This window comes from Dufourea novaeangliae, unplaced genomic scaffold (assembly GCF_001272555.1).
Source record: "Dufourea novaeangliae isolate 0120121106 unplaced genomic scaffold, ASM127255v1 scaffold221, whole genome shotgun sequence".
In the NCBI taxonomy this organism is placed as follows: domain Eukaryota; kingdom Metazoa; phylum Arthropoda; class Insecta; order Hymenoptera; family Halictidae; genus Dufourea; species Dufourea novaeangliae.
In genome coordinates, this window is record NW_015374115.1 from 354,685 (window position 1) to 374,185 (window position 19,501).

The following is a 19,501-nucleotide window of genomic DNA, read 5'->3' on the forward strand; positions in this document are numbered from 1 at the left end:
ATGTAATTTCGCCAAGGGCGACGGCGGGGGTGGCGTATCGTGATGCAGGAGGGGCTCTCCCGTATTATTCTCCTACGGCCAGGCGCGGGGATTCCCGATCCATAATGAAAAGCAGGTAACAAAGCGTGGGAAACACGGGTACGCCGACGGATACCGATGCCCCACTTTTACACGCGGATTTCCATATACTAATAACGGGGCCATCGAAGCATGCATAACGCGGGTTACACGGTTCAACGAGTCCGAAGGAGGATGAAGGAATCGCTCCCTCCGACCGGCTTAAAATTTTCTTCTCGATCTCAAACGAAAGATCTCTCCCTCTCCCCCCTAACCCCTCCCTCGACCAGAACGATAGATGCACGGCGGGAAAACGCCTTACGAAATCCCCAGCGTCCCTTGGAACTTCCTTTTTCGCGTCATGAAACTGTAACTGCCTCCCCGAGACCCCTTTTGTGAAGTACACCCTTTGTCTGATCATATATTTTCTTGTTCCACTGGCTTTGCGTTTTACTACCGAGGTTCGGCCTGTGTACCGCGTTTGCTTGTTAATTCAGCGACTTGCTCGATACTTTTCGGTCCATTTTACCACTTTTATCGACCTTTCTCCTCTCGTTTCGTTCCACCCGCGAGGATGTAAATTATAGAGCGGCTGGTAGTACTAAAGGACTACATAAAATGAGACATGGCACTAGTACCATATGATATTTGACACTTTGTTGTACACTTATTTCTGATTTTCGGAAATATTATTTTAACAAATGCTCAGTGATATCCATCAACTTTGACACATTTTTGCAGTAATTCCTCTATCGTAGTTGCTTTATTATATAAATCTACTACCTTATATTTGTAGATTTTTTCATACTATAGGGTCAAATTACGGTCATTGGATTGGTCTTGACCTCTATTACGCTACGATTATAAAAATATGTAGTTACATTTAAAAAAACACCAATGACCCCGAAAATTCGAAAAATATAACCTTCAGAAAAATTGTTTGTTTATCACAGTATTTATCCCTTTCAACCAAATAACCCTGTCCCATCACATACTTTTCTGTGTTCAAGAAACAAGTGATATATTGAAGTTGCTCCCGTTTGGTGGGACACCCGGTCTAATCTAGCAGCTCAGAAATAGAAAGGTCAGTTCAGTTCTCTGTATAAACAACCTCCTAACAATATGGTATCGCGTAGTAAGCAACGCCAACAGTGTAACAACGGTAGGTCAAACGTACCAGTAGAACAACACAGAATGGAGTCCGACATGCCAGCGAAACAGTGTCGCGCGTAATCAATCGTATAAGCAGCGCATCGCTATCGACACTCCGTGTACATAGGTACCAGAAACATACGCAGGTACATCGGTAGAACAACCGCGTATGTAATCAGACGATCCAACGGTGAATCACAATAACAACAGTCGTTCGTCCCGAAACCGACCTGCGATTCGTTACAAGCCAAAGATTAATTAGTCGTCGAGGTTTTAATGGCGGTGTTCCATCCGGTCGGAACAAGCGCGAGACGAAGGGTACAAACAACGCGGCATCGACGAGCCCGCTGGTGGTAATTTATTAATCAAACAAAATCGCCTGCCAGTCTGGTTCTTTTGTGGGGGTCGTGTATCAGGACATTACGAAACGTAGCTGGGAAATCGAGCAACCCCACGGAACGCAACATCATTACGTGGTCGAGCACGGCTAATTAACGAACGGAATTAATTAGAAACGTGTTTTCAACGTTATTTCCTTACTTGTTTTCACGACGAAGGGACCTTATCTAAGCTGCTTTGAGCCCTGCTTTCAGTCTCAACGTCGCTGTTACAGAGCTGTCGCGATTATTGACTCTTTGTTGATATGCGATTATTGTCCAGGCGTCATCCCCACCACTGGGGGGGAGGGGGAAGGCCGTGGAACTCGGGAACTGCATACTTTGTTACTGCGACACTGTTACTGTTAAAAGTTTCATTAACAACAGGAGAGAGAACATTACTCTGCTGGCTCAGATTTTGCATAAGTTAATAGTCAGAAGCGTTTCGTGTAGTCCACGATTATAGTCTCTGCGCGGACCCAAGTTCGGGACAATAATCGAGAGAGCTCTGTACTTGCTTTAGTAAAAACGCACGATTTTTCAACCCCAGACTCTTATCTTGGCTGCAGGAGAGAGAACATTATTCCGCGGGCGGAGATTTTGCATAAGTTAATTGCAAGTGGGATTATACACGCGGGCGTCGAACGACAAAGGAAGATCGGCTGGGACGCGAGAGACCGCGGGAGAATAATAACGAACGGATCACCGACGATCCACAAGTTTCTCGCGGCCGAAGTTTTTCCCGTTTTCGATCGACGCCCGAAAATGAAACGAAAAACTGATTACCAAGAGGACCGTGATATATCTTCGATGCCCAGGCTTGAGACGATGACATGGTCGGAAGTGGATCCCGAAACTTTAAATTGAATTCGTGGAAGCCGGTCCTGGCTACGACGTATTATGGAATACTTAACTTTTGAGGATCGTATTTTTTCGCGTAACTTTCCACGAATAGTCTCTGCTATGCCGTAGGAATTTAAGATATTGGAAAGAAATGGAAGAAGTTCCCTTGGAGGAAAATTGGGAGTAAATAGACTATCCGTCAAAAGTGGATCAGAATTCATGATTGATAGAACAGTAACTTATTGTTCTGTTGTAATATAAAAATGGTTACCGAATCGGTACATATAGGAAGCATTTCTAATCAGTAAAGTTTATGAAAATTCGCAATATTATTGTATACACATGAAAATTAGTTCGAGTAAATTCTCCGCGATTTTCCAAGAGTTTCCTGTGTCCATTGTCATTACTTTTCGGTTCATTGTGTCCGGATGATGCGACGTAACAACCGGTGCAGGTACACGTTAACTGATAAACCATTATTCAATGGGTATTAGATACGCGCGCGAAACAGCGTGGCGCTTCGTTATCGGTTCACTGGATAACAGGCTTGAAAACTCGAGACCTTCGATCCTCGAGACCACCGTTCGTTGATTCTCTCTGCTATTTTACCACCGAATACATCGAATGCAATACAACGAAAGCTCAAAACCATTGCTAATCAGTTCTTCCTATCATTTTCAATCTAATTCAACAGTTAACGAAGAGATAAATGCCCGAATACTCAAATTTCTGTGAATAAGTTGTTCTAGACCTGAAGTCAATAATCACTTCTGTCTGGGTTATAATCTGAAACATTACTGAAAGGAAGACGTTTCGCTATGCTTGCTACAGGACACTCGTGAATGCACGTCGTTTGTCGATGACTCGCTGTTTGTCCTTCTCGCGATAACGATTATCGGGACGAGCTGTGAATTTCGGAGAAGCTCGTCGTCTACGCGATTCACCTTCGTAATCATCGAGAACCCACTGATATTCGCTTCGAGAATATGCCTGAGACGTTGATTGCAAATTGGAGCTGGGCCTCAAAGTAGCCCGGAATTCGCGATTCACTCGAAAAGCTGGGCGGCACGGATGTAATTCCATACACTCGACACACGAGACACGATGTTCCGTGCGACGCGCAGGACCAATTCGGAATTAATTGAAATTCAAGCGGGCGAACGTCGTCGAAAAAGCGTGTCGATACCCCACTGACACGCGACATACGCGGTCCCCGCTTTAATTAAGCTCCACGTGATCCAGCTTTGCATCGAGAATTCTCGAGTTTAATTTTCAGAGAAGATTCGTATTTCTCATATATTCTTAAATGATAGACGACTTCTTGTACTATTATTCACGAAAATTCTGGTGGAAAATACTAACTTCGATTGTAAGTGAATCACTTAACCCCTTAGCATCGGAGGACGAGATATCTCGCCACGTGATTTCGTTTGTGATATGCTTTGGACGAGATATCTTGAAACGCAATGTCTTTCATGCGATGCTATGTACGGAATATCTCGCATTCCTTTTTATTGCAACGCGAGATATCTCTCATATCATCTCACAAAACTCGGTTAAAATCGAAGTCGGACAATCGATGACCTTCTCTTCGAAGGACCACTCGCGATACCATACTAGGGAACTCATTTTTCACATAGCAACAAAATTACGAACCTGAAGAAGAAGAATCGACGGGGGGTGGTGGGAAACGGGGCAACAAACAGAGGGATTAGCACGCTGTCCGGCTTCCCTTTGATGGATAGTCGCCACTCGGTCAAAGTCGTCGAAACGACGGAAGGCGTTCCATCCCGTGGCCGGGGCACGGGACCGGAAGTTCGCCCCGGGAGGCTGCCGCGCAGCTCCGGAATGAATAATAACGGGGCCGTAGCGAGTAGTTTGTCGTCGTAGCTAACTAGGGTCTCCAGGAGCTCATTTCGCAGCGCGCCGCGTAATTTAATTTCCGTGCAGCGATTTCTCCTCATCTCCCCCGTCGTCTCTGAAACTACAACACATCTTACCGCCGTTGTATCGGAACCAGATACACACGGAAATATTATACCCGGGGCAAGCGGCGGCACATCGCGTTCTCGCTCGGTAAAATTAATTTCATCGATCAGCCCCTGGTATTGGTTCCGTTCGGTTCTCAGACGTTCTGGGATTTCCTCGTCTTTACCTCGAGAAAGGAGATACTTCTACCTGTTACATCGTTAAAATTACATGTGCAGCATTATCAGCGGGGAAATATGACGGGATAAATTTCTCAGAAAGAGAACACACGCCCAAGGGTACTTGGAATATACAGGGTGGACCAGGAATTCTACTGCTAGCCGTTCGATGGAACATTTTTTTTGGATAATATAACATGATTCGAGGAGAGCTTCAAGATGATTGGACCAAATTTCTTGTCAACCCTTTTTTGGCAGTTTTCAAGGTCACCTGTAGTTTTTTATAGATAAACCTACAATTTTTTCACGATCTTCTTTTAGTGGATACTGAGACGAATTTGGTAAGTATGATACCAAATTTTTTTTTTCCTAACCGAAGAAACATTACGAAAATGTCGTTTACCTTAATTAAAACGATGTTCAAAATGGGGTCCAGCTGCAATACGACTGCTTAGTTCTATTTACATGACGTCTCTACTGATGGTCAAGTATCCAAAAAAATTTCGATCGAACAGCTGACAGTAGAATAATCTAAGTTGATCGTGTTTCGTGGTCCACTCTGCAGACTTTATAAGCCCGTACAATTTTCCTGTAACGGCGTAGAAGCAGGTGAAGCCATCAATCAATGAGCATAGAATTCAGTTTTCGCACGAAAAAGGGGATACGAAATAGGGGTTGGGGGATGGTTGAAGGGGCACTAAAGACGAGCCGAGTAACTTCCTTTTAATCTCTCGTGGGAGAAAGAAGGACACGTGACGTACGAGAGGGAGAAAGAAGGAAAAGGTGATGTACGAGGGAGAAATAGGTATCCCCTTTCGCTTCGACGACGATACGAAAATTGGATTGTGCTACCAGCGGAGGATGTGCTCGATGTCGCGGCAACCGAAACGTTTTCCCGCGTAGAAACTTGAATACATGTGTATATACTGGTGGGGTGGGAGGATGGGACGGAAGGGAATGAAATTCTCACGTGAAAGAGAGAAAATGTAGCTTCTTCGAGAAATCTCGAGGTCTACGGTTCGTTGCCTTCGGGACCGCGGGATCGACTGGATGCTTCCTTTCAGACATTTACCTTCGATTTAACGGACTTGTTAGAGCGTGGAATTACGATCTGACTGTTGTTCGTTCGCTTCACCTCGGTGCTCAAACTGTTACAGCGAATTGACTCCTTTGAGCCGAACTTTTTACATTATCAGAATTTTTACTGCTCTGTCTATAAAATGTTCGACCGACTCGAGAACACAAGAATACCACCAGAATTCCGATATGGTGGACTGCGAGACACGATAACGGTCCAACGCTGCGCCGAGTTCCCCCGTTCAAAGAGAAATTAACGAAAGAGGGAAGAAAGCACCCGAAGCAATGTAAAGGGATCGAAGCCATTGTTCCAGGAAAAGTAGCGCGGGCAAAGGTAGAAGAAAGAAATCCATTCCTTTCGAAATTCCAGTAAATCACGCCTTTAAATCTCCGATCAAAGTGACTCCGTTTGATTCCCAGCGTTACTCGTCGCGCGATGAAAAAGAGGGAACCCTGGGCTTTCCCGGGAATCGAATAATTAACCGAACAGGGACAGCAGAGGAGGCCAACCGTGCTCTCTGGCTTCGCGATCTTTATCGGCGATTATCGATTTATCGATCTCGTCCGACGACGTTCCAGGTAGCCATCGAGACACCAATTTTGTCACACGGATATTTTGTTTCCAGTTGGAAACTTTACTTTTGATCAATCGTCCTGGTATTTTATCCCACGTCAGATTGCGAACTTCGATAATAGCGATCGACTACACTGCAGATATTAAGTGCTTGTAAAGTGTTGTCTATCCGTGTCAGGTACACCGTTTTTCGATTAGATTTCATCGAACTTTTCTTATCTCGAGCCTCGTTTAATCAGATTCACTGAGAATCGAACGGTGCACACCTGGTCTCGTGCTCGAGGGTAAACGTTTCGAAGTGACTCTAATTAAAGGCCATTATGGCCTGGTTAGTAATGGGGCGCGCTCGATCCGTGGGATGGATAACGTGATTGCATGAAACGCGTTGTGTTACTCGGGTAGATTATAGAACGCCATTATCAGGGAGGAGACGTGTCTTGATATCATGCATTCGTTCGAGTTTCCGGCAGATAGCTATCTCGATTTGCGTGTTCCGTTCCTACGAAGTTCCGAATAACATCAAACGGCAGACCCGCAGAATTAATTTTCTGGATCGAAAATATGTTTCCTACTGATTCTCTGAATTTGTTTGCTGGTTTATATTCCCTCCATTGTTCGTCATATTGCGTAGAATTCTGTTTTATTGAATCGCAGGTGTCTGTACTAAATTGTCTGACTACACACAGGTTTATTCCACTGTAGTCTACGTCAATGATTTACAAGTAGAAAGTCAATCTGATTAATAAAATTGACTGCATGTTTCTATTCTATTACTTTCATACTGTTTCGGTTTGTCTGGATACATGTAGGTGTATTTCTCGAACAGAAAATTACTACCCCTATTGGAATTCTCCGCCATATTTACAGTCTTGTTGTACAACTCGAACCACAGTTCTATTGTACTCCACCGAATTTACCTCCTTGTCCGACAGTATGCAGTTCCGTTCTACTGGCAGACAATCTATACTGTTTACTTTTAATCAAACTTACACAAATTGTTAAACCTTGCCCACTCAGGATTCTACTGCAGAGTTTACCGTACAAAGTTTACCCCCGCCTGATTCCTATTATAATTAACAAACAGAAAGAACACTAGATCCAATTACTGTAACTTTCTCAAGGTTCTCTGTATAAACGAATCAAAATTTCTACCGTATATCCGAGCAGAATGCATAAACAACAAGAGTATAGTTCCTTCAACTATTGCTGATTCATCGTTAAAATGTTCTAATAAGTAAAGAATAACCTAGATAAACGAATACAACGTGGTCTTTTATCGTTTGTTTCCAGAATGCCTAACGAGAACGCGCCAATCTGCGGCTGCGGGGTGGTGGTCGATCTTCCGAAATCACGAAATGGCGCTCTGGGCACGAGAAAGGTGCTACTGAGACTGCCAAAAACGAAGAGCAGCAAATCCGAGGGACGATCCGCGAAGAAACAACAACAGCAAGATGAAGCACGTTCGAAGAACAGGGACTCCGAGACTGGAAGCAGTAGCTCGGTCACGGATCAGGCAAATGCAGCCACGAAGAGTAGCAAATACGAGAAACGACTGAATCACTCGAGGAGGACCCGAAGCGCTGACCGAGCAGAATCGCATTACACTTACATCGGTTCGTATAATACTCACTATACAAAGTGAACCACTGTATATTAATTTCCTTGTCTTCTTTCCTCGTACGTTAACATTTATGATTACCAGACTGTGAGTTTTATGCATCTATAGCTTACAGAGTTCAGTGAAACACAATAAAGAATTGAACAGTCATCACATGCAACGAGTTTCTATTTTATTCTGAACACAATAAGATACTTAGGAGAAGAAAGAAATTCCTACGTTTGCTATTCTTTTTTTGAGCTACTTTAGAAGATGCTATTTTGCATAAAAATTCGCAGTTTCAACATTACATCCGTCATTCTGTTACATTTTAATCTTGTTCTCGGATTAAGGATTAATATCAGAGAGATATTGATTGGTGAATTTGCCTGAAAAAATTGCGCAGATTCGGGATCCAGTATACTCGGCGGAGGGATCCGCGAGAACGCTATACCGGAGGCCCTGTACGCCACCATTCCAGACACGCCGAACGCGAGCGCCAACGAAACCGGAAATAGTCAATTAAACGCGCAAAGTAGATCGCAACCCGTTTACGCCATCCCCTCTATGGTATCGCCGCCGCCCACCTACGACGTGGCGATCTCGAAAACGTGGCAGGTGAGTGGATACTTCTATTAATCGTGCGATCATTCTAAGAAAATCCAATTTAGAATCACAATTACAGATTTCGAAACGAAGAACAAACAAATTATTGAAACGTTAATTCTACGTTTACACGATGAACAAACACAAATTTTTACGCGTACAAAATATTTGATAAATCGTCCGTCGGCTTTCATTTCTGTCTATCTCGAGCATCGTGATTTATTCGCAATTTAATTCTCGTGCTGGAATTTCAGATATGAAAATTGTTTATCGGATGAATTTTAATTTTCTTCCCGTACGCGAGATAAATTTCACGAATAAATGTTATGTTTCGTTTAGATTTTTTAACGTAACACGTTCAACGTGTTATATTATTTCTGCGGAATATAAAATTATCGAAGATAATGAAATTGTTTGTTAGAAAGAATATTTACTCGTCGATGAAGTCAAGCAAACGAAGATTACGCGAGATAAAACGGGTGATTGTTAACGAGGGCTGAGAAATCAAGGCTCCTGGTAACCGAGTTCAGTGTACCGAATTAAAATAACCGCGGGGAGGAGCAATGGAATCCGTGAAATATCGATGTTCCGGCAATCCCGTGGCCGTCCTAATTCTTCGATAATTGCGAGCCGAACTTTTTTCCACAATAATCTCGCGATTCGTTTTACCCTTCGGTGATCCTTCGATCCTCAGGATCCCGCCAGCTACCGACAAAAAATTCTTCGCCTCCGAGGGGGTTCAAGGTAAAGTTAGAAATAATCGAGAATCGTGCAACTAATGAGATATATACATGTATTCAGTGTAATACGAAATGATCTCGAGGAAAGGTGTGTTTCCATTGATGTCGTTTAAAAATTGAATATTTATTCAAACTTCGTTGAAAGGTAAGAATTGTTATGAATATTTTGACTCCGTCTTTGTCCCTGGGAAGATTCATTGTGCTTGAAGTGGAGATTGGAACGAGGAGGAACTAATCACTAGGAACATTGAACGCTTGATCAATTTCAGAGGTCGAAGATTCACATAAATTTGTATTCAAGAGAAACGTTACAATAGATACGATACTTGTCTCGGTATAAAGAGATTAAAGATATTCTTCGTGTAAGAATCTATTAAAACGAGTGATAAGACATTGGACAAACGAGTAACTGCGAACATTGAATATTTATATGAATATTTGTCAAAGTTATACAGGATACAAAAGAAAATCTACGGTTCTAAAGAATAAACTGATCATAAATCGAGGTACGAAGCTGAACGTCGATGGAAGAATAATTTCCAGAACCATGAAGAACAATAAAGGGGTGAAAACAATGACCAATAGACAAAGTGAACTTCGAATGTTATTCAAATATCTACACAACGTGTCTCCTCAAAGTATAATATAGGACCTAGCATTTCCCAAGAAGAATTTCATATAAAGTGAACGAATATCTGAATAGGGGAAAGAGAAAAATATTTTTCCTTCGCGAGGGTCAAAGAGAGAGTCAGAGCGACGACGACATGAGCACTGTATATACTATAATTCACATATATTATGTATTCTGGTTCAGAATGGAAAATGGTAAACAGGAAAGAATCTTACACAAAATAAGAGTAGATGATTCGATATAGAAAAAGGAAAATACTCATCTTCCACGAGAAAGGAGGGTGAAAACGACCAACAAGCATTGTAGATGCTGAAAATTGTCCAACCATGTATAGTGCATCTACGGTTTAATAGAAAAAATTTCCATTTAATAGGGAAGAGTGTCGTGGATAATAGAAAAATGGCTGCATACAGGAAAAAGAAAATATTCTGCGTCCTCGTGGGTGAAAGAGAGGGAGAGGGGGTGGGGAGGGGGCGAGAAGAACAGGCAAATTCGAGTCACCCGCCAAGCTCCGAGAACCACTTTGCCTCTGGCTCGCCGTTTCGCATAGTTTTGCGGCGCCGAGCAGCACATAAATTTTCGTGGCACATCGCGTCGTCGTCCACCACCCCCACGGACGAAAAACACTGTTACCCCTGCTGGCGACCCACTTCAAAGTCCCCGGGTAACGATGCCAGGACTCTTCGAAATTCGCTGAGCTCGCGTCGTTCTATTCCCAAAGCGTTTCATCCAGGCCCGTTTGGAACCGCCAGGCGATTCGAGTAAACCATGGATCTTTCTGTTGAATAAACGAGTACGAGTGGCTGTGTGAATAATTACGTCCTTTTTATAGGAGACTGCACAATTTAATCCACTTGAATGTGTACAGGGTGTCCCACCTAACGTGAGCATCTGTAATATCTTACTTGTTTTTGAAGATACAAAAAAATGTGAGGGGACAATGTTATTACTTAAGACGTTAGCGTTTATTTACAGGAATGGTGGCAAAGTACGACAGTAATGGTAATTTAGAATTATTTAAATGGAAATATCTCCTGAACTTTTCGACATACATAGGTTAGTACTTTTTTATAACGAATGTCCAGCTGCATCGATTGATGTAATAAAAAATACCTAATTCCATTTAAAAAAACAAAGTTGACCTTTATATGACCTTTACGGGTCCACTCACGAAAAAACTAATATTTATATATAACTGTTATAATATTATAATATTTATATTATATATTCGATACCATTCAAGTCTCCGCTGAAACATTTTTTGCTACGAGTAACAATAGCGAGAAAATCAAGATGTCAAAATCGGGTGAGATACCCTGTATAATCAACTATTGTTGAAGAAAGTTGGAAATTATTCGATAAAAAATGAGTATTCTTAGAAATATGTGCTGTTCATCCGTGACACCAACGCCTTGTCGGTGTCTCCGGTCTTTAAAATCGTCGGAACACGCTCGACGGAAGTTTAAGCGACGAATAACGACCGAAAGCGACACGATTCACGGTGATTTAAGTCCGAAAGTTCTCGCGACCGCGTCTTAATATCGCGTGAACCGTGGGGGCGAGCGACAATCTTCATCGGAGATTAATGTTGTCGGTGCGCATGAATGAAACAATATAAATTGCACCAGTCGCGAAACTTTTCCACCTCCCCGAACGGATTGATACGGAAACTTTCTCCCTGGTAAATTCCGACAACACTCGCTGCGAAATGTTGCCCGCGTTCCCGTTCGAAAGTTGAGACAACTGTTTCTGTGGATTTTAACGAGGCACCCGCGCAACAATTTCGTTTCTCTGGCCCCGTGTACCTATTTTCGGAGGCATTTCGAGCAAACACGATGGAACGATGGAAAAATATAATCTTCATTGTTATCGTTAGATTACGGCTATGTTTTATGAGCAATCACACATTTTCAGGCGAATTTTGTAACAAATTCAGGGAGAAATTTGTTTCTTCGATTGAGAGCATTAAGAAGGTGTAGATGAAATAATAATTTGAAAGAGCCTTCGATTTAGGTTTTTTAATAGTAGAACTATCCACGCAGGCAAAATGACTGGTTAGTCAGACATTCTTATATTCTTCTATTCTTTGGTTATCTTTATCAATCCGATAGACACAAATACAACGTTTATCGTCGGTAATTCTAGTGTTAAAAAGAAGAACGTTTATAAAGTGCATTGCTAATACTTCGACAAATAGAGAAAAAAATTAATAAGCTCTGACAATAATGGAACGTTACTGAATCGCTTGCTTAGTTTATACACCCACCGGCTGGTTTGCAATAATCGATACGTCCGAATAACGCGTCAATGAGCCACAAAGGACCACGGAATATAAATAACAATGCTTCACTGGCGCAGTGGATTAAATTACCCCGCCGTTGTTGCCGCGAAACAAAAGCAGGCGCGTATTCATCAAAGGGGGTGGTAATAATTTTTTAAAAAGTTTCCGAACCCCTCCCACAAGGCAAGCCGACATATTCCGGGACTGGAATGAAACAGTGTTCTTGGTCCCGTTCGTTATATTACAATGTTTACCAAGTGGTTCGCCATATTTTTCTGGAATTACGACGGCCAACCGAGAGCGGATTAAGATGTCGGCTGGGAGGGAAAGAAGATACGATTAAAGCGGGTCTTGAGGGTCGTGGACGGAGACCGGAAGCGGTTACACGTTGGCTGTATTCCAGCCCCCGTGTTTTTGGATACCGTTAAGACCTTCTCCGTTGCTTTGTCATCGAGAAGACCCGCCAGAAGATCCCTTTGATCAATCTCCGAAGCGTGTTGCGCGTATCGGTTTAACAGGAGATTTGGTTTACATTCGGTTTACTGCTACGAGGTTTACACTGGGTGGTAGAAGCTGGCATTGGGTTATTCTACATGGAAAAGTAAGTCGAAAATGTGGAATAAATTTTGTTTGTCTGGTGATTTGTTTTTAGGATAATTAATTCTGAAAGTTCATCTAAGATGTATTGTGTTTGGGCTAAATTTTATTCTGTGTAAAATAACCCCAGGCTCACCCTGTATAGTCCATAAAACTAACTCCTAGTATCATAAACAGGATAAGAACTGTCGTTTAACCGTTGAAATATCTCTTCGATCGCTCGGAATGACCGGTTCTCGCTCGAGTTTCTCGTTTGGTGAACAACTTTCGTTCGCGAGCCAACGATCATGTAACCGCTTCCACGCGATCTCGTTAAAATTACAGAAAATAGAAGGGGAACAGTTTCCCGGAGGCTGACTCGTGTCGCGTTGAAAATCGAATCGGCCAGGATAATGATCTTCAAACTCGATTTTCTCCCCCTCCTTCCATATCCCTTTTCTCTTCGTCGATTTCTCCTCGGATGGAAACCGACAAAAATGGGGCAATAACCGAGCGCCGCCGTTGGTCAAAAGCTCCGGGGATCTTCGGTGTTCTCCTCGCGATCGAGAAGGCTTCGATGGAAATATCGATAAAAGAGCTCCGAGCACTTTACGATTCCTGTATTTCGATAGAACGTTGAGCGATCGTCGACTTCTAATGGATTTCTGATTCCACTTCGATCACCTCTCCGATTGATAAAAATGTCTGTGTCTGTGTCCGAAGGTTCACCGATATTATACGATTTCTTCGGGTTCTTTCGTAACCGGCCATCATCGAATCGACTGTTTGTAAATATCGAGGCACCTATATCGAATAATGTATATCTCGAATATATCGACTCTGTGAAATATTTACTTCGAACACGATCTAATCATAGTTGATTGATCTCTGATCACTGGACTGCGCTTCATTATGCAAATTCAGATTCTTAAAGATCAATTTACAGAACTATAATTACGTCAAAGATCTGTTTCCTTTATTAACCTTCTATGTCCAGACCTAGTTCTTGTATCTTATACATTTCCAAAAGTCTGAAAAAATTCAGTGATACTTCCCAGAGTCTCTAGTGCACGATCAAATAGTTTTCAAATTTAAATGTCAAAATATTGTTTTTTAACAATCCCTTCGTTTCGGAGAAATCTGAGCTCGACATTTCGTATATGCCATAAAAGACCCAGGGATATCACAGAGGGTTAAAGATTTTTCTTGGGTCCAAAGTAAACTTCATACTAATCTTCGCAACGATTTTTACTATATTTTCGTTTGCACAGAGGCATTCACGATAATTGCATAAAATCCGCAGCCTTCCGATCACGCATAAAATAGTCATCGACCACATTCATTTTTCGCTAGCTCTGTCACACGAAATAAACCCGAATAAATACGTCAGTCATCGGTTTTTCCAGCCGGGGATCGAATTAGCGACGGTTTCAGGGTCCCAGACCGCGGAACGAGTCGCCGTCAAAGGCGGGCAAAGTATCGCGAGCCGGCGGAAAGCCGACGCCGGGAGTAATGAGCGCTTGACGCCGACGTTTTCCGCTCATTCAGATCGCTTTATCCGATTACCGAGAAATGGTGGGGTGAAGGGGGGGGGGAGAGGGGTCGAGCTCTTAATTAACGCGGAAACGGTAACGTTACTTTCGACGCGCGGCCGCTCGAACGCGAGTGCTTCCTTTTTCGAATTGATTCGCCGACACACGCGTTACCTGAGCGCAGGTGAAAAGAGCCCCCACACCACCCCCTCAGAGACCTCTCAGACTTTCAACGTTTCGGTCGACGCGATGGAGTTTCGAATTCGCGGGGAAAATTGCTCGAAAAGATCCCAGATCCAGAGGGAACTTGTTCTAGTCGGCTTTTAGAAGTTTATCCCTTTCGCTATGGCGGAATTGGCTGCAAGTATGCTAGACCAATTTACGGGGATAGTTGAGTCGCGAGACTACATTTTATGCTGCGAACGGTGCAACATCGGTTTAATTGATGCATGTAATTAATGGGATTAATTAAATTTACGTGAGTTCTTAACTAACGTGAAATTTTAATTGGTTGATGTAGTCAGTAGAGGATCAGGGGGACTACGGGGGACTGCAGCCCCACTTTACAGGGGACCACAATCTAAACAGTCCATTTATGAATTTTTGTTTATTTTTTCCCTTTTGAAATAATTAGAAATCGCAGTGAATTTAGAAATTCATAGGATTAAATGTTAGGTAACTTTATTTAGAATAACTTTTAATTTTTGCAGATTCATGTACTTTATTGTATGTTTTATTTCAACCAATTTTTGCCCCCGCTTTTCAACCAAGGTAGCCCCCGAAGGTTTGGTAGATCCCGTCTACACAAATCTTAATGTAGTCAACTTTAGGATAGAAGAAGAGTTTAGGTGGGGGTGAATATAGTCACTCTTGGTAACGAAAGGGTTAATCATACTAGTACCGATCCAATTCATTTACGATAATGAAGAATTCGATAAAGGAAGCCTGTGAAATCGAAAGAAATACGATACAAGGATGTCGCTGGATTCGAGTCCTTGATGCACAAGCTTGCCCACCCGGTGAGGGTTTCGTAAGCGAGTAAACCGGCTATGAATTCAATTGACTGCATCGAAATCTGATCGTGAAATTAAACGTCACATGGGAGTTGATTTCTGTTCTAGTTTCCCGAGCAGCGAAATCAATTACTAGGCCCCCTTTCCCTCGGTCCCTTCGCGGGTTTAATTAAACCGTGCAATTCATTTATTATCGGCATCGATCGTCCCTACGGACGGTACTTCTCCCCCCACCCCGAAAAATTTTACCGATAATCGTGACGGACATCGGCGATCGGCGTTCTTTGAGCGTGCGATATTATCGGGGTTGATTGAATTCGATCGGCTTGCGTGCGTCGGAAGAATCGTTTAATTCGTTGCCGATCGATCGCGTGAATATGAATACTATTCGCTCTCGAATTATTCCAATTTACGTCGTGGTGATGACTTATAAATTCTTACGCAAAACGTTTAGTCTAAATGATTAAAAAATTAGCGATGTAATCTTAGCACTGTTAAATCTTTATTAAAAAAAAAACTGAGCACGAAATAAATCGTTCTGTTATCAAATCAGTGGACTGTGGATTTTTGTAGTTTTTTTAGAAACAATTGACGCCATTGTGGGTGACCAGCGAGAGTCACTATACACTGAGAAACCAAGCGAGTCCAAGAAGGTTAATCAAAATAACATATTCTAAAGTAATTTATAAAAAAATAGGGTCAATGTAGGAATTTTTGCCTCCTCTCGAGTTATCTTCTATTGGGTTCAGAATAAAGTAGGAAACCCGTCTCGTCTGATGGAAGTTTCGTCTTTTATTAGATTTCACAGAGCACTATAAGCTGTAAATGCATAATAAAATCCATAGTCTAGCAATCAGAGAAAAGAAAACGAAAAGAACTTGACCCAAATCAAGAAAAAGAATGGACTAGAGTAGAGAGAGATAAGAACACGCCGCTGAAGTTTCGCTGCAAAACATTACGTTCGACTTCCAAAAAAGAGAACCACCGGCGAATCAGAATTTCAATGGTGGCTACATCAGCTGTACGCGAGGGGAGAAAGAGAACGCCAGAAAAGGAAAAAAGAACGCTCCCGGCGTCTCGGCGTCGCACCGTGCAGCGTTTTTGCTCTTCAAACAATTGGCTCGAGTTCAAATCTGCCCTCAGAAGTTTTCCGCAATTTGTCACCCGGTAAACAGCGCAGCCTTCCTCCCCTTCCATCCCTCCACCCCCTGAAACCGTAGACTCTGACCGAAAGCTTGCATATCTTCGAACGATGGAACTCCGATTTATCCGTGGTTTTCGACTCAAACAAACACTTCTGTACTTCTGCAACGCTCAATTTCCAACTATAATTTCCTACGTTAAATATTTCTTATTCCAGAAATCGATGGAAGACTATGTTCTTTATTTAGAATTTAATTGTAGAAGTTAACAGTGAAAAATAAATGAAATCTATTCCGTGATTGATAAGTAGACTGCGGAAGTTTATGCAAATTCACAATATTAGGTAGGAATATTTAAAAATTACAGTGGGACATAATCCTAAATTCTGTACTAGAAGCTTCACTACATTTGTAATGATAATTAAATAGTATTGAACTTCATTAAAATCTTTGTTTTATTGTATTTTCTAAGTTAAGGAATGCTATAAATGCTTAAATATTCGCTAATGATTAATGAAACATGTATTTAGTTCGACTGACATTAATCGTAAACTGTCACGGAAAAGAGTAGATTTGGAACGGAAGAATGTGATTTATATCTGACCGCACCAAATGCATTAAAATCCGGATCGTGTTCCCGTAGCGGGATTAAAACTTTCGCCGAGCGTAATTAGGTAAATTACAACGGCAAAGCCGGGCGAGAGGGCAGCGTTCCTCCGGATCGAAAGATTAAAACCGTTATCGAATTATTTCTCTCGGTAGTTCGCGATGCTCGGGTAGAAATTCCGGGCAAAGCCTTCGACAACAGAGAATGGACGATGTATCCTGTACAGGATTTCCGTAGGGTCGACGAAAAAGACGACTACCAGCACTAGTAATTTGCGATATCGTGGATGGTTCCTGTGTGTTCAGGGAATTCTGAGTGGTTCCGAGTTGAGAGAGAGGGTTGCCTAATAGTTTCCTAAACTTGTGCTTATGCATGAATTCGAATCCACTTGTTACTAATATTGTACAGAAGAGATAGACGTCTAAAGAATGCAAGGAAGAGTACGAATAAAGAATAATAGGAATTGTAAAAACCATTTTTCTAACATCTCTCTATTTACGACGAATGAAGAAAGGATTTCTAAAGTACATACGGATTTTCGGAAAGTAAGTTAAAACTCCCTTTAACTATTTTAACTAGAAGTAGTCTCTACATTTTATTACGATGTATCCTAACCAAATAAGCCAATTAAATACGTTCCCTTCGATACCCTGCAATTTCTAAATAAAACATTTTTCCACAGAACACACTTTATAAATTACAATTGTCGAAGTATACGATTTGTCGTCAACTTATTTACCATAAAGACAGACACTCTCAATATTCCTCTACACAAGCCACTCAAAAAATTACATAACAACGTACCAGAAACAATCCAAAAGATTTTCTTTTCTCAAACAATCGATCGATCTCTGATTTCAGTCCGGTCTACCGCCAACCTACGAAGAATACCTATGCCACAAGTACGCTATGCTGTCCCGATCGCACACACCACCGCCCCCATGGTCGGACTCCACGACGGCGACAACGACGCCGATGGCGTTAAACGCTCAAACGCGTCGCGAGCTGCTCGCCAGCCAACCGGAGCTCAGAGAGTATCTCACGCAATTGTCACACTCGCAGAATAACGAACGTTCCGCTGGTCACCATCATCATCACCACCAGCAAGGAGCGGTGCTGAGAGACAGCAGCTACCTGTCGAACCAACAGGCCTCCAGGGAGCAGCAGATCAGATCGCAACAACGCGCGAGGGCGATGCCTCCCAGGTGAGCACCCATGATCCCGGCATAACCAGGAGAAACCGTATTCTTCCTAGCCACGAAATAATTTAGACGGTCGTCTCTGGGCGACCACGTGTCCACGACACCTTTGGGACCAGTAAAGGGTGGAGAGATAGAGAACTGTCTAGAGTACAATCAGGCGAGATAGCGTTTCTCAAACGGGGAGATGAGATTTGTTTCGTGGCCGCTTACAGAGGAAATCTTGACGATTTATGTGCCTCCTTTTATTCAAAGTAAAAGCTGCTATTTTTTTTTTTGGTAAATCTCTGTGAAAAGGTACCACCTTCCGATGTCGAGGATTTTTTAATATGTTGTTGATAAACACCTTCACAACATATTAAAAAATTATTGACATCGGAGGGTGGTACCTTTTTATAAATATTTACCATTTTTGGTTTAGCTATGTTCATCGTTTATAGCCCCGTGTGACTTTCAAGTCACATACCGATACAATATCGTTATTCTTTTAGACCTAATTTAATTTTTTTCTCTCTTTGGTAACCGATAAGATTCTTTGTAGTGATTATCAACTCCAACTTGAGATAAACATTGTAAATTCATTGCTAATTTATATTCGTGTAATAATTAAATTTTTTTATAATCACGTAAAAAGTTCGGGCTATAAGAAGGTTAATTCGAAAAGGACTGTGCCGCGAAAGTTCATTTGTTAGAGAATTAAAATACTTTTCCAATCGTGAATCTTACGGTCCTTAAAAGAAGGATAGATCCATTACAGCTTCCGGGAAGTACGTCTAAAACTCCACGGCCATGTAATTTAAACGCGACACTTTTTTCAAACTTTCAAAGTAGATTAACAAAGTTCTAGATGTTCCGATCTTTAAAGTAAATCTTTGTTAGATCCGATACACTCTAGCGGTCACATCCTATGTTCTCCAGGGAATTAAACGAGGAAACGTTCAGGCAACCTGTCCTTATGGAACGAAGCTGGACACAGGTGTGTAATTAATTAACCTATAAAATTTCAGATCGCAAAGCGAGAGTCGGGTGCAGCAGCAACGACTCGCGACCATGTACGAAGACGGGGCGTTTTGCATGGAGACGACCGCGTTGCAATCTGCGTTCGAGAACGGGATCGCGTTGTGCAGTCTGATGTAAGATCGTTGGTGCGATAGATCGACGAACGGGAGGGAGCGATGGATGGATTCGTCCGAACACCTCGAGGAAATTGTATTCGAGAGAACGGCTCCCTTTTTCGCGATCGACGCAACCCCCAAACCCGCCCATCGAAAAGAAGAATTCCATTGCGGGCGCAACGAAGCCGATCAAAGTTCCGGACAAATCCCCCAATCGACTTTGATACGATCGATC

At 42.3% G+C, this 19,501-nt stretch overlaps 1 protein-coding gene across 1 annotated transcript in view; it reads left to right on the forward strand.

The window, feature by feature from the left end:
• Positions 1 to 19,501, forward strand: part of LOC107191085 — a 59,874-nt gene extending 40,373 nt beyond the window's left edge. The window contains exons 2-5 of the mRNA XM_015580038.1: positions 7,518 to 7,840; positions 8,231 to 8,442; positions 17,814 to 18,157; positions 19,159 to 19,501. Coding sequence (XP_015435524.1) covers positions 7,519 to 7,840; positions 8,231 to 8,442; positions 17,814 to 18,157; positions 19,159 to 19,288 — 1,008 coding nt within the window. The 5' untranslated portion in view covers position 7,518 and the 3' untranslated portion in view covers positions 19,289 to 19,501. The remainder of the gene's footprint in view (positions 1 to 7,517; positions 7,841 to 8,230; positions 8,443 to 17,813; positions 18,158 to 19,158) is intronic.